The sequence below is a fragment of the Lupinus angustifolius genome, chromosome LG15, assembly GCF_001865875.1.
Source record: "Lupinus angustifolius cultivar Tanjil chromosome LG15, LupAngTanjil_v1.0, whole genome shotgun sequence".
In the NCBI taxonomy this organism is placed as follows: Eukaryota; Viridiplantae; Streptophyta; class Magnoliopsida; order Fabales; family Fabaceae; genus Lupinus; species Lupinus angustifolius.
In genome coordinates this window covers 11,135,419-11,148,939 of record NC_032023.1, presented here as the reverse complement: position 1 = coordinate 11,148,939, position 13,521 = coordinate 11,135,419, and the positions used below count along the sequence as shown (strand labels likewise).

At 33.6% G+C, this 13,521-nt stretch overlaps 1 protein-coding gene across 2 annotated transcripts in view; it reads left to right on the top strand.

Annotated features, from left to right (window-relative positions):
- LOC109327983 (ribonuclease TUDOR 1-like) overlaps positions 5,021-13,521 on the top strand; it is a 10,908-nt gene continuing 2,407 nt past the window's right edge. The window contains exons 1-17 of one of the 2 annotated variants that reach the window (XM_019561196.1): positions 5,146-5,164; positions 5,508-5,670; positions 6,016-6,090; positions 6,507-6,620; positions 6,784-6,888; positions 7,488-7,694; positions 7,811-8,023; positions 8,101-8,208; positions 8,777-8,947; positions 9,034-9,231; positions 9,300-9,668; positions 9,764-9,994; positions 10,077-10,265; positions 10,346-10,423; positions 10,507-10,701; positions 12,306-12,683; positions 12,813-13,185. In XM_019561196.1, the coding sequence (XP_019416741.1) occupies positions 5,521-5,670; positions 6,016-6,090; positions 6,507-6,620; positions 6,784-6,888; positions 7,488-7,694; positions 7,811-8,023; positions 8,101-8,208; positions 8,777-8,947; positions 9,034-9,231; positions 9,300-9,668; positions 9,764-9,994; positions 10,077-10,265; positions 10,346-10,423; positions 10,507-10,701; positions 12,306-12,683; positions 12,813-12,992 (2,961 nt within the window). In that variant the 5' untranslated portion in view covers positions 5,146-5,164; positions 5,508-5,520 and the 3' untranslated portion in view covers positions 12,993-13,185. Of the gene's footprint in view, positions 5,165-5,507; positions 5,671-6,015; positions 6,091-6,506; positions 6,621-6,783; positions 6,889-7,487; positions 7,695-7,810; positions 8,024-8,100; positions 8,209-8,776; positions 8,948-9,033; positions 9,232-9,299; positions 9,669-9,763; positions 9,995-10,076; positions 10,266-10,345; positions 10,424-10,506; positions 10,702-12,305; positions 12,684-12,812; positions 13,186-13,521 lie in introns of those variants that run through there. The other variant, XM_019561197.1, reaches the window with a different exon arrangement.

Sequence of the window (13,521 nt, the reverse complement as noted above, 5' to 3'; positions counted from 1 at the left end):
GATAGTCAGATTTTGGCTTTATGGTATGTTGTTGTGTGAATACTAAATAGAATAATGGTGAAAGTGACATTATTTGCTTCCCTCAAGCCTCTTGTGTTATATCCAGAATTATTAAATTAGGTTTTAATGAGTGTAGGTAAAATAAAATTTTAATTATTTTACAGGAAAAATCCAGTTTATGTTCTACATTTATTTAGTAGATTTTCCTTTTATATTAGTTATTTGATCAATAAAGACCTAATTATTGTACAATTTTTATTTGTCGGTTTTGATGGCCATAGATGAAAGATGACTTCCATTGAAGTCAAAGAATAGATGAATCAATGGAAGATGAAGAAAAGCAAGATGATAAGTGAGTAAAGAGGAAAAAAAAGAGTTTGAGAGGTAATTTGAAAGAGGGGATTGAGTAATTATGGATATTCCTAATTAATTATCTATGTGTAAGGCATATTGATTATCAGAATAAATAAGGATGGGTTGATGTGAGAAACTTGCAAATCATGAAGAATATATGTCAGTTATTTTGCTTCACATCTTGCTAAAGCCAAAGCTCTACATTTTGCTTTTTTAGATAACCTAGAGAAAGTCATTTGTACTTTACTTTTCTAGGAAATGAGAGAATTACCAAGAAAAAACAAAATTCAATTATGGATCTTCTTGTGCCAATACAAGATTCCTAATCTGAATCTCTAAAACCCTTTAAAGTTATCTTAGAAGAAGTAGGAAAGATCTTGTGATATTTTAATTATGCATTCTTGAGATATTTTAAACTCTTACACCAGCTTAATAATGATCTTGTGTGGGTGCAACAAGAAAGTGGCTAAGTTATCCAATTGCATAAGAGATGTTTGGTCTATTGTGAGTGATGTAGATTAGTTTACCAATAAGCCTTCTATATAGGGTAGGATCTGAAAGTGGTGAACCAGATCCAATATGGATCTTGACATTACTATTCGTTGGTGTTGAACAAGACTTTGATCCTAGAAGTCTATTGTCATGAAGAATGTCCAACACATACATCCATTGACACAAATTTATACTAGAAGCAAACATAGCAAATGCCATTCCTAAGAAGAGCTTGAGTATCCCTAGATCCTTGATACTAAACTTTGTGTCAAGCAAAAGCGTAATATATTTAATTTAGATAGGTTTTGTAAATAAGGATTAATCAACTTTAGGTTGTGAGTAACCAGATTGAAGCAAGACAACAATAAGTTCTACATTCCACTACCATCTTGCTTGCTTTAAACCATAAAGGTATTTTTGAAGTTTGCACACAAGAGAAGAGTATAAGATTGTAAGCCTTGTGAGAGGTTTCATATAGACCTCTTCCAAGAGATCATCGTGTAAAATAGTTGTGTTAACATCCAACTCATAAAGATGCCACTCATTAGCATATTCAAGTGCAAGAAGGACTCTTATGGTTGTCATCTTCACAATAAGACTAAAAGTTTGAAGGTAGTCTATTCGAACAATTTGAGTATAACCCTTAGTTATCGATTTAACCTTGTATCTCTCGATAGTTCTATCTACATGATGTTTGACCTTCAAAACCCACTTGCACACTATGATTCTTTTGTGCGTTGTTAGAGTAGTAAGTATACATGAATTATTCTTTTGTAAGGCTTGTAACCCATTGGAAATATAAATCTTCCAACATTCATGATTGACAACATCTATGTAAGACTTAGGCTTTATGCAACTAGATATGATACAAGTGTAACTTTTGTGCATGAGAGACAAATTATCATAAGACAAAAATTGTGATAAAGATACTCGACTTTGTTTGAGATAACAAGTGTTGAGTAAGAGGTAAATAAGCAATGACAGTCTTGTAGTTAGGTTAGATGATATTTATGCCTAATGGAACTTCTTAAATGATATTCTCACCATTTCTAGGGATATAGGCAATTGGATTGCCAAATGTAACAATTGGAGATGAATTATTGTTTTATGGGAAATCTAAGTAGTTTTTAGTTGAATTGAAGTTAGAAATAGGCAGAGGAAGAGAATTAGATTATAATGGACAAAAATGAGAAATGATAGAGAAAGGAAAAATATGATCATAGAAATTGGCATTTCTTGAACAACGATAGACTTGAGATCAAACAATAAATACCCTTTTATATGATTTTTAAAACTAGGGAAGACACATTCCCTTGCTATAACGTCTAACTTCTTTCTATTTGCAACCAATGTTGAAGCAAAACAGAAACAACCAACCCCAACACAATAATGTTTGGATCATGTTTAAACAAAACCTAACATCTAGATTTCTAGTCAAGATAGGGAGTAGGTTGACTATTAATCAAATAAGAAAACATGACTGATAACATAGTTTCAAAAAGGCTTTGGTAAAGAATAGTAAAGCATTATTGATCTAGCAAATCCTAGAATGTGTTGATATTTTTTCTCAACAACATCATTTTGTTATGTGTTTTAACACAATTATTTTGATGAATAATTCACTTAGGCCTTTTTTGGGAGTGGGGTTTTGGATGGGAAGGGAAAGAAAGGGATAACTTTGGAAAGCCTTCCCCTTGTTTGGGAGTTGGATCAAGGAGAGGGGAAATTTTTAGAGGGTTTTTTAATCCCTCCAAAACTCTTCATATGTCTATTTTTAAAGTTCCCCAAATATGAGGGTTTTTGGAGATAAAATATCAAAATAACTAAATATGTTTAGTAATAATATATAATTATATATTATTGTCGATTTCTCATTGTTAATTACATTTTTAATGGAAAATAAAAAAATATTCTTACATTATCATTAGTTTATCCTCCTTCATCTAAGTTTCATACTCCCAAACAAGGGATATGATTTCCTTCATTTTTCCTTCCATTCCTCTCCCTTCCTAACCCCTTGATCTATTTCCTTCTCTTTCCCTCCTAATTCCCAAACAAAGCCTAAGAAACATAATAATAATAATAATAATAATAATAATAATAATAATAATAATAATAATAATAATAATAATAATAATAATAATAATAATAATAATAATAATAATAATAATAATAATAATAATAATAATAATAATAATAATAATAATAATAGTTAAACTTTAAGCCATCATTTAACTTCATACACTTCAATTTGCTATCAAATTGTGTTTTATGAGAGTGACAAAATTTTGGATACTATAGATTTTTCTGACTTCAATTTCATTAAGAATATCATGGTGTATCTTGATTTATAATCTAAAACACTAAGAAGGTACATGTCTCCTAGAATAGAAGGAATTGAAATTGGCCCCAAATATCAATGTTTATTATATCAAAATAATAGACAAATTCAGATTTGTTTATTTGAAAGGTAACTTCTTTTTTTTTTGTTGGAAAAATAACATATGTAGTACATAAAATAAAAGGAATAATCCTACTCAAGACATGAAAGTTTATGGTGAAAGGGATGACCAAACTTCTTGTGCCAAATAGGCAATCGGGAACATCAGTTAAACAATCAAGAACTCAATTAAACAAGCTACTAGCATACAATGCATATAAGCCTCTTTAGATTCTTCCTGGATTATACATTTCATGTATAAAAAAATATTAGTCTGCAATTGAAACTAGAAGCTATTTTGACACAAATATGATGCTGAAACTACAAGTAGGTATGTATAGAACATTAGACAACTAAAAATGATTAGATAACATAATTGTCCTTGAAATTTTGGTAAAACTTCACTTCCATTTAGAAGTCTAACAAAAATGGGTTGAATTTTTTGATAGATAAGAATTCTGATAGAAATAACATACTTGATCTATTACTCCAGTGTTAAGAATCCAATCTATAGATTTGAAACTATATGACAAAATGTGCAAAATAACCGAGGAATTTGGGAAATTCTTTGATATTATTTGATTAGTGAAAATGTAGATGTTGAGAACAAGATTGTTGTAGCAATGCCAATATGACTCGATGTTTACCTAGAGTGAAATGCACAAAAGATTATTTTCTATTAACCTTTTGAAAAATCTCACCAATATGATAATCATCAACAAATTCATAATAATCAACAAAAAGTTGTCCACATTATCATTTATATTATCATTTACATTGCTGCCTTCTTATAGTGTGAAGAGAAACCATATTTTCTATAACAAACATCGACAATATGCCCTACCTTATTACAATAGGTATATACATTTGAATTTTAACATCTTCCTCCTTACCACCATTACCATTAGGACTCCTAAAAGAATTACTGAAATTGCTCCTAAACCTTCTATGCTATAGAAATCTCTAATTGTAACATCTTCCTTTGGCTTATCAATTAACACATTCATATGTCTTTCTTGTTATATTAACAATGATAACATCATGTTTATATTATTTAGTGGTTCCATAAGCATACTATGATGCATAGAAGATAGCTTTCTCTTATTTGTTATTACAAAGAGTATTTTTTACTTTTTTGGGTAAGGAATTTATTCATTTTGAGTGCATGATTATCTCTCCTAATAATTGTCACTCAGAAGAATTGAACATTTGACATCTTAATCTTTCTAGGATTTAATTGAGTCTTACACCATTTGACCAACACCTTGTTAATTAAAAGAGAGTTTTCTAATTCAATAATATTTTTTCCAAATTAGGCATAAATTAAGTTTTGTACATTTTGTTCACAAAACGAAATGATGATTCCAAATTAATTTGAAGACATTGAAATTTCATTATTCAAGTTCTTAAGTTTTATAAATGGATGTTAATTAAAATTTACATAGTTACCATTGTCACTTTTAGAATAAAAAACTATCATTATAAACATAGGAATAAAAAAACATTTTATACACACAAATATTTCTTTTAATAATGAATAAATTAAAAATAGAAAATCTATCTATAAGGAAGCTAATATTACCATTATCTAATTTCTACGTCATGACCCAAAATATAACGTTGAATATAGGATACGTTGCAGAAGAAGGACACTGATATTCCTTAATAGGGATTTAAGCTTGGCATTAATGTAATTACTTGTCAAAACAAGGGGCACTAATTCAGAACTCATCTCTCTGTTCTTGTGTTTTATATATAAAGCTTCTGTTCTCATATTTCGCACCCGGATCCGCCGCCTCAAACTCTTGTTCATTTTTTCTTCTTAATCGTTCGTGTGTTCATTCATAGATCTGAAGCTAGATTCAACAATTTCAAGGTATACATAATCATAATAATAATAATTTGTTAATTCAGTGTTTAATTTGATGTTGCATTCGTTTATAACTATGATCAATTCAATTCAATTCAATTGCATTTCATATTGGATAATTGGATCTGTATAGTTCCGCTTAAAAATGTCGCATGCATTTGATGATTATTATTGTTCTCACTTTCTGGATCTGAGTTTTTATTTATATTTTATGCAGTTTGATTATTTATTGCTTGATTAATTTATCTACAAATGTATATAATAAGATTCGATGTAAATGGTTTAAGAAATTTTGAATGTTTTTTTTAAATTGTGTTTGGATTCATCTAAAGGTTGTTGTTGTTGTTGCAGATCGTAGGTGAAAATGGCATCAGGGGCAACGGGATGGTACAGGGGAAGAGTGAAAGCGGTTCCATCTGGGGACTATTTGGTAATTGTGGCTATTGCTAGCTCTAAGCCTGGTCCACTGCCTGAAAAGACCATAACTTTATCATCTCTTGTTGCTCCTAGACTGGTAATTTTTCACTATTTGACTTTTTTTATAATTTGATTTTGAGTTTATTATGTTTTTTATTAATTGATGATAATTCCTCTGGTTAATTGCATTGGTGATTTGTGTTTATTAATTTATTGCTAATTTGTATTGTTCCTGAACTTGTAATTTGTCCTATTTGACTTTTTTTAATTTGCCTTTGAGAGAAAGGAACATGTCTTGAAGGAAAATTCTACAATTTTGTATTGTCTATCATATATTTATTTACTTACTTTATTTATGGATAAATGATAGTTCTTCTGTTTTAATTGCATTGGTGTTTTGTGTTTAATTTTCTCTTGTGTTTTTTTGTTGCAAATTTGGTAGGCACGACGAGGTGGTGTGGACGAGCCATTTGCATGGGAAAGTAGAGAGTTTCTAAGGAAGCTCTGCATAGGGAAGGTGCGAAAAATAGAGTTGCTGTTTTTTCATGGTCATACCGAGGATACTTTGTTTAGGCTTTTTTCATGGAAAAAATGATCATTTTGATTTACAAATTCAATACTTTTTTGATTGGGCTTTTACAGGAATAAAAACAATTGGAGAAAAAACTGAAATTCAGAAGCTTTATTTTTAAGCTTATAAAAAAATCACTTGTAAAATCACCTCTTTAAGCTTATAAAAAAATCACTTGTAAAATCACCTCTTTAAGCTTATAAAAAAATCACTTGTAAAATCACCTCTTTAAGCTTATAAAAAAATCACTTGTAAAATCACCTCTTTAAGCTTAAACATGCGGCTAATTAGTAATATGTTCTTCCTGCTATGATCAGGCATGATGTGTTGGTCTTTGACAGGATATATTATTGTTGTAACAGGAAGTGACTTTCAAGGTTGATTACAATGTACCATCCATTAATCGAGATTTTGGAACCGTTTTTGTTGGCGACAAGAATGTTGCATTGCTGGTTGTTTCTCAAGGGTGGGCAAAGGTAGAATAAACAAATATTTGAATACTGTTTGCTTTATGTAGATGTGTGCATTGTGTTTTATTTATTTTCTGCATTTCTGAATATTATTTATTGTGATGCCTGCGTTATGTTTAATTATTTTCGGTGTCGCTGAATTGCATTTATTGTGATGTTATTCACACAGGTCAGGGAACAAGGACAGCAAAAAGGAGAAGCGAGTCCTTACCTGGCAGAGTTGTTACGCTTGGAAGAACAAGCTAAACAAGAAGGCCTTGGTCGCTGGAACAAGGTTTGTTTGAGTGTTTGCTTTAGTTTTCTTCTTTAGCATGAAAGAAAATTTCGCGAACTTTGTAATCAATGTGTGGTAGCTGTTTCTGAAGCATTAAAAATTGGGAGGGGATCCATTTACTCCAAGAGTAAGTTTAAAAAACTTACCCCACATCTTAACCATCCATCCATTCTAGGTAAATCTAATGGTTGAGATTTACTCACTAATTCCAATCATTAGATTTCCCTAGAAGGGATGAATAGGATGTGGAGTAGGTTTTAAACGTACTCTTAGAGTAAGTGGATCCCCTCCCTTAAAAATTAGATGTTCCTTTTGTCGTTGTCTCTAAGTTGACCTGTTTACGTGTTGCATGTAGTACTCCACTTTTGTATTACGGAAATGACCATTTTCCTGTTCATTTTTTAGAGTTAAGTTTTAATTTCTCAATGAACTTATGCTTTGTTATCCACTTTATGAAAATCTTCAAATGCCATTTACATTGATCAGACAGGATGATGCTAGAATGATATAGAAAATGGATGTATAGTGACCTTTTTTTGTCTCATCTGTAGAAGTCTCTCATGGGTACTCTATATAATATGATTCTATGGTGATTGCAGGATCCTGGTGCTAGTGAGGCATCCATCAGAAATCTACCACCTTCTGCCATTGGTGATTCCAGTAACTTCGATGCTATGGGTTTATTAGCTGCAAACAAGGGTGCACCCATGGAAGCAATTGTTGAGCAAGTCCGTGATGGCAGTACAATCCGGGTTTATTTACTCCCAGAGTTTCAGTTTGTGCAAGTTTTTGTTGCTGGAATTCAGGTATGTTTCATGAATTCTGTTAATTGTCAGCATGAGTTATATTCGTAAATCCAAATTTTTATTGCTGTTGCTACCATTTTTCATCCACACCATTAATTGTTTTTCCTCTACACCAGTCACCATCAATGGGAAGGAGAGCTGTAGTAGAAAGTGTTGTTGAATCAGAGGTGACAGCTGATGACACTAATGGAGATGCTCCTGGGAAACCCCAGGGCCCACTTACATCTGCCCAAAAACTTGCAGCTTCAGCATCTGCTGAAACTACTGTTGCTGATCCTTTTGCACTTGATGCTAAATTTTTTACTGAGTTGCGTGTATTGAATCGAGATGTGAGTATGAAGCTTCTATAAGTTACATTGCCTTTTTGTGTTTCTGCAAAATTTCTAAATATTATTTGCCTGTGTAGGTTCGTATCGTTCTTGAAGGTGTTGATAAGTTCAACAATTTGATTGGATCAGTGTATTATCCTGATGGTGAATCGGCAAAGGACCTGGCATTGGAGCTAGTGGAAAATGTATGTGGTTCACTAGTTTAGTGATATTAGCATGATTTTTATTTTGTCTAAAATCAGTTCTTGTTGGATCTGAAATGTTCACTGCCATGATTATATACTGCAGCCTGCCTTAATTGGTTTACGTTAGATTGAATGTCAAGAACTAAATTATATATGATTAGTATGATTCAATATGTATTGAACCTCAAAGTATTTTATTGACTACAAGCCAACTACGTGAATTTGAACAGAGAATATTGTGCTTGCCATTTCTGTTGGCTTTGGGTTCATACTAAAAACTAAGCAGTCTTCAAATAGATCATCAATACCTATATTTACTTGGGTGGAATTTTGTGTCCAAATATTTGTCACTGTTTTCTTGAAGTATCGGTGTTTTATCAATTGCCATCCTCTTCTAGTCTTTGATTCATGTTTATCTTTTAGTTATAATGCAACAACACTCATAGGTAATCTCTTTTCTTGACAGTTTTCTAGAGGGTGGTTATGGATGTTTTTTATATCTGGTCTGATAAAATTACAGTCAAAATATACTGAAAATCTTTCTACGTTCAATGTTTCCATCCAACAGGGTTTAGCTAGATATATTGAATGGAGCGCAAATATGATGGAAGAAGAGGCAAAGCGGAGGCTAAAGACTGCAGAGCTCCAGGCAAAGAAAACAAGGTTGAGGGTTTGGACTAACTATGTACCACCACCTTCAAACTCTAAGGCTATTCATGACCAAAATTTTACTGGCAAGGTAAGACATTTCTCAGTCATTTGTTTATTGTAAATATTCTATCTTTAGTGATTTAAGCATATAATATTTGAAGTTGATTTTATCAGGTGGTTGAGGTTGTCAGTGGAGATTGCATCATTGTTGCTGATGATTCCATCCCATTTGGCAGTCCGCTAGCAGAGAGGCGAGTTAACCTTTCAAGCATTAGGTCTCCAAAAATAGGCAATCCTCGGCGAGATGAGAAACCAGCTCCTTATGCCCGTGAAGCAAAGGAATTCTTGAGAACTCGCCTCATTGGTCGTCAAGTATGAAAATATCTTTTGACATCCTATGTTGATATCATTGGTGGATATCTGACTGCTCCTGTTTGCAGGTGAATGTTCAACTGGAGTATTCTAGAAAGATTGCACCCACAGATGGATCTGCAGTTCCATCTGGAGCTGCTGATTCTAGAGTGATGGATTTTGGATCCGTCTTCGTGTTGTCCCCTGCGAAGGGTGATGGTGATGGTGATGATGCCCCTTCATCTGCTCCACCTGCTGGAGCTCAGCACACTGGGGTGAATGTAGGTGAGCTTGTAGTTTCCCGTGGCTTGGGAACTGTCATCAGACATCGTGACTTTGAAGAGAGATCAAACTACTATGATGCTCTTCTTGCTGCCGAATCACGTGCTATTTCTGGAAGGAAACTGATCCATTCTGGCAAGGATTCTCCAGCAAGTCATATAACTGACCTGACCACGGTGAGAAAATTTATAATTATAACAAGTATTGTTTTACTTTGAAGTTTATAAAAGATAACTCAAATGGGTAACTGTATCCCCTTTATTTTTATTAGGCATCAGCCAAGAAAGCGAAAGACTTCTTGCCTTCCCTGCACCGAATTAGAAAAACTTCTGCTGTTGTGGAATATGTCCTCAGCGGCCATCGTTTCAAATTGTTTATTCCAAAAGAAACTTGCAGCTTTGCTTTCTCACTATCTGGTGTAAGATGTCCTGGTCGTGGTGAGCCATACTCTGAAGAAGCAATTGCATTGATGAGGCGAAAGATAATGCAGAGAGATGTGGAGGTAATTCTATTTCATCTATGAACTTTAGTTTCCTGTATGCTGCTTTTGTTTTATTTAATTTAATATTCTTTTATGTTTGCAGATTGAGGTTGAAACGGTTGATCGAAATGGAACATTCTTGGGATCGTTATGGGAGTCCAAGACCAATGTGGCAATTACACTACTGGAAGCTGGTCTGGCTAAACTCCAAATCTCCTTCAGCAATGACAGAATTCCGGATCTTCACCTTCTACAGAAGGCCGAACAATCTGCGAAGAAGCAAAAACTGAAAGTAAAAACAGGATCCCCAACTTTGTTTGATATTAATACTATTCTTTCCTGTTAACTGATCCAAGATGAATTTTATTGCAGATCTGGGAAAACTTTGTCGAAGGGGAGGAGGTATCCAACGGGGCAGCTGTAGAGAATAAACAGAAGGAAGTGCTCAAGGTACTTATGAACTGCTGTCTCAATAATAACTTTCATGTGTTTGAAAATGGTGAATGACTTGCCTCTTTGTTTTTTATTCATAGGTAATTATCTCAGAAGTCTTGGGTGGTGGTAAATTCTATGTTCAGACCATTGGAGATCAAAAGATAGTCTCCATTCAGAACCAGCTTGCTTCTTTGAACCTTAAGGAAGCTCCTGTGATTGGTGCTTTTAATCCTAAGAAGGGTGACATAGTCCTCTGTCATTTCCTTGCTGATAACTCTTGGTACCGGGCAATGGTAAGTTCAACTTCTTTTGTTAAACATTGGGGTGGGCATTGTCATTCTATGGTTCAAAACATGTGACCATTTAATATGGGTTGATGAAAAATAAATCACTTAACGATTGAGTCTGGAGACCCCATTTGCATTTTTATAATTCCTGTAGCTCCCTGATCTCTCCAGGAGGTTTTATATTGATATTTCCATCATTATGGTCTATATTTTATACTGTCCTGTTTGTTGATTCTTTGCTATGAAGCATTGATACTTCAACATTCTTTGATAGGGTTAGGCCAAAGCCAAAGCCTAATATTGAAAATGTATATAGAAGGGGAAATAGGAAAGTTGTTAAAAGATTCCAAAAATACCCCTAGTAGTTAGTTGTTAGTTAGGCTATAAATAAAGAGCTAGTTTTAGAGAAGTTTAGCTTTGGAAGCATTGAGTAGGAGGGGATTTGATTCAGGGAATCAATCTTGTAGTGTGTAATTGATTCAGGGAATCAATTAGGGTTCTTCATTGTTTTCTTCTAATCTTGCAATCAATAAAGAGGTATTAGTATCCGGAATTCAATTGATTCCGGATCGATTTTGTTCGGATCTTCTTCTTCTTTTGTGCATTCTTTTACCGGTGTTATCACTGGTATCAGAGCACCGATTCCGGTGCCCTGAAAACCGCTCTTCACGTATCCATTTGACCGTATCAGATACCTATATTCTCCCATACTTCATAATACTTATTGATAAAGTATCCAAATTATGTTTTTGAAAAATAATTAAATTATAAATCCGACACTTTCCAGATCCTCTCCGATACTCTTAAAATGTTTTTAGATACCTCCCAAACACCCAATCTACCATACAAGAGCATTTTAATTTAAGAGAGAGAAACATGACACACAATCAATTAAGTAGAGGAGAGAAGCATAACATTCAATCTATCGAGTGAAATCGTAGTGAGAGAAAAAGGACAAAACATGTGTATTGCATTGAGAATGAAGAGAAGAAATGCATCTGCCTAGTGTTGATCATGGATTAAAAGAGATCGATATTATTCCTATTTGTGAGCTCTAAGCAATGATTTTTTATGACAATATGACACTCTTATTTTGTATTTAGTAATTTCTAAGAAATATGTTCTTTAGTTGAATTTTCAGAACAATGATTATATGCTTATTATGTTTTATGAATTTCATGCACATATTTTATATGCCTATCCCAAGTGTATTATATCCTACATTTTCAAAAAAATGTGCTTTGATGTATCTATATCAGTACTTCATAGATTCTTTGCATAACTACGGAAGCTTATTTAACCAGGAATATTAATCTAGAGTGGATCCGTCTATTTAAAGTAGACCATTATTGTATACAGATGGTTATATTCTTGTTGGCATGATAAAATGAGCCTGAAATTATTTAGTTGCATCGCTTTATGCATATGTTCTCCTCACCGTTTACGCAATTTCGTGCAATTACAGTTTAAAGTGATGTGATGCTTAATAGTTAGTCCATTACTTGTCTCATTGTCTATTTCTACTCTATTTGCTATTTTCTTTGTGAAATACTGCATGGTATCACTTTCCTTTGTTTTTTATACTGATAATTCGTAACTAAATTTTGTAGATTGTCAACACACCTAGAGGACCAGTTGAGTCACCAAAAGACAAATTTGAAGTATTCTACATTGATTATGGTAATCAAGAAGAAGTAGCTTACAGTCAGTTACGGCCTCTTGATCCAACTGTGTCTGCTGCACCTGGTCTTGCTCAATTATGTAGCCTTGCTTACATAAAGCTTCCAAACTTGGAAGAGGATTATGGCCAAGAGGCAGCAGAATATTTGAGTGAGATCACTTTAAACAGTGGAAAAGAGTTCGGGGCCAAGGTTGAGGAGAGAGATACTACTGGAGGAAAAGTGAAAGGGCAGGGAACTGGGACAGTTCTTGCTGTGACTCTTGTTGCGGTCGATTCTGATATTAGTGTTAATGCTCTCATTTTACAGGTTTTCATTTCTGCTCACTCTTTTTGCTTGAAAACTAAAATGCTTTTGAAGTCTTATATGGTTAGATGATTGCACATACAGTACAAAACAAACTTCTTTAATCATTTTGTTTTCGTGTGGAATTTCCAGGAAGGACTTGCTCGGATTGAGAAAAGGAATAGATGGGACAAAAGAGAAAGAAAGCTGGCGCTTGATAATTTGGAGAATTTCCAGGAAGAAGCGAAGACCACCAGGCGTGGAATATGGCAGTATGGAGATATTCAGTCTGATGATGAAGACACTGCACCTCCTGCAAGAAAGGCAAGGTAAATTATTAGACATCTTCAGAGAAAGTGAGTGAAGTTATAGGCATGCACATTTCTGAAGTTAGAGAGGAAAAAACAAGAAAATGCTGTGGGAAATCCTTTGTAAGCTTTTTTAATTGAAATTTTGTTGCTAGGTTGAAGGGACTATTTTTCTCCATAGATGTAATAATAAGATGCTTGCGGCATGTTTCTTTGTTCCCATGAGGACATCAAAGTCGTTCTATGAACAATTAAAAATTTCATGTTTGTTAGTCTTTCGGTGTTTTCAGAAATTGTCTTCCCTTTAACGCTAAAGTTTGGGTGGTGGCTTAGGGGATGGTTTTAAATCCTTTAGAAACTACGGTTGGAAATTCCTTATGATTGGTGAAATACCAATCTTAGGATCTTGAATTTCATGATTCTCACGCACATATATGAATCAAAGGGTGCAGTGTCATACCTGAATCCATGTTCCTGGATGTGCTCATTTGATCTACGTTTCTGAAAGAGGTTTTGTGGTATGATGACATTCCTCAACCAAATCCCCGATTCCT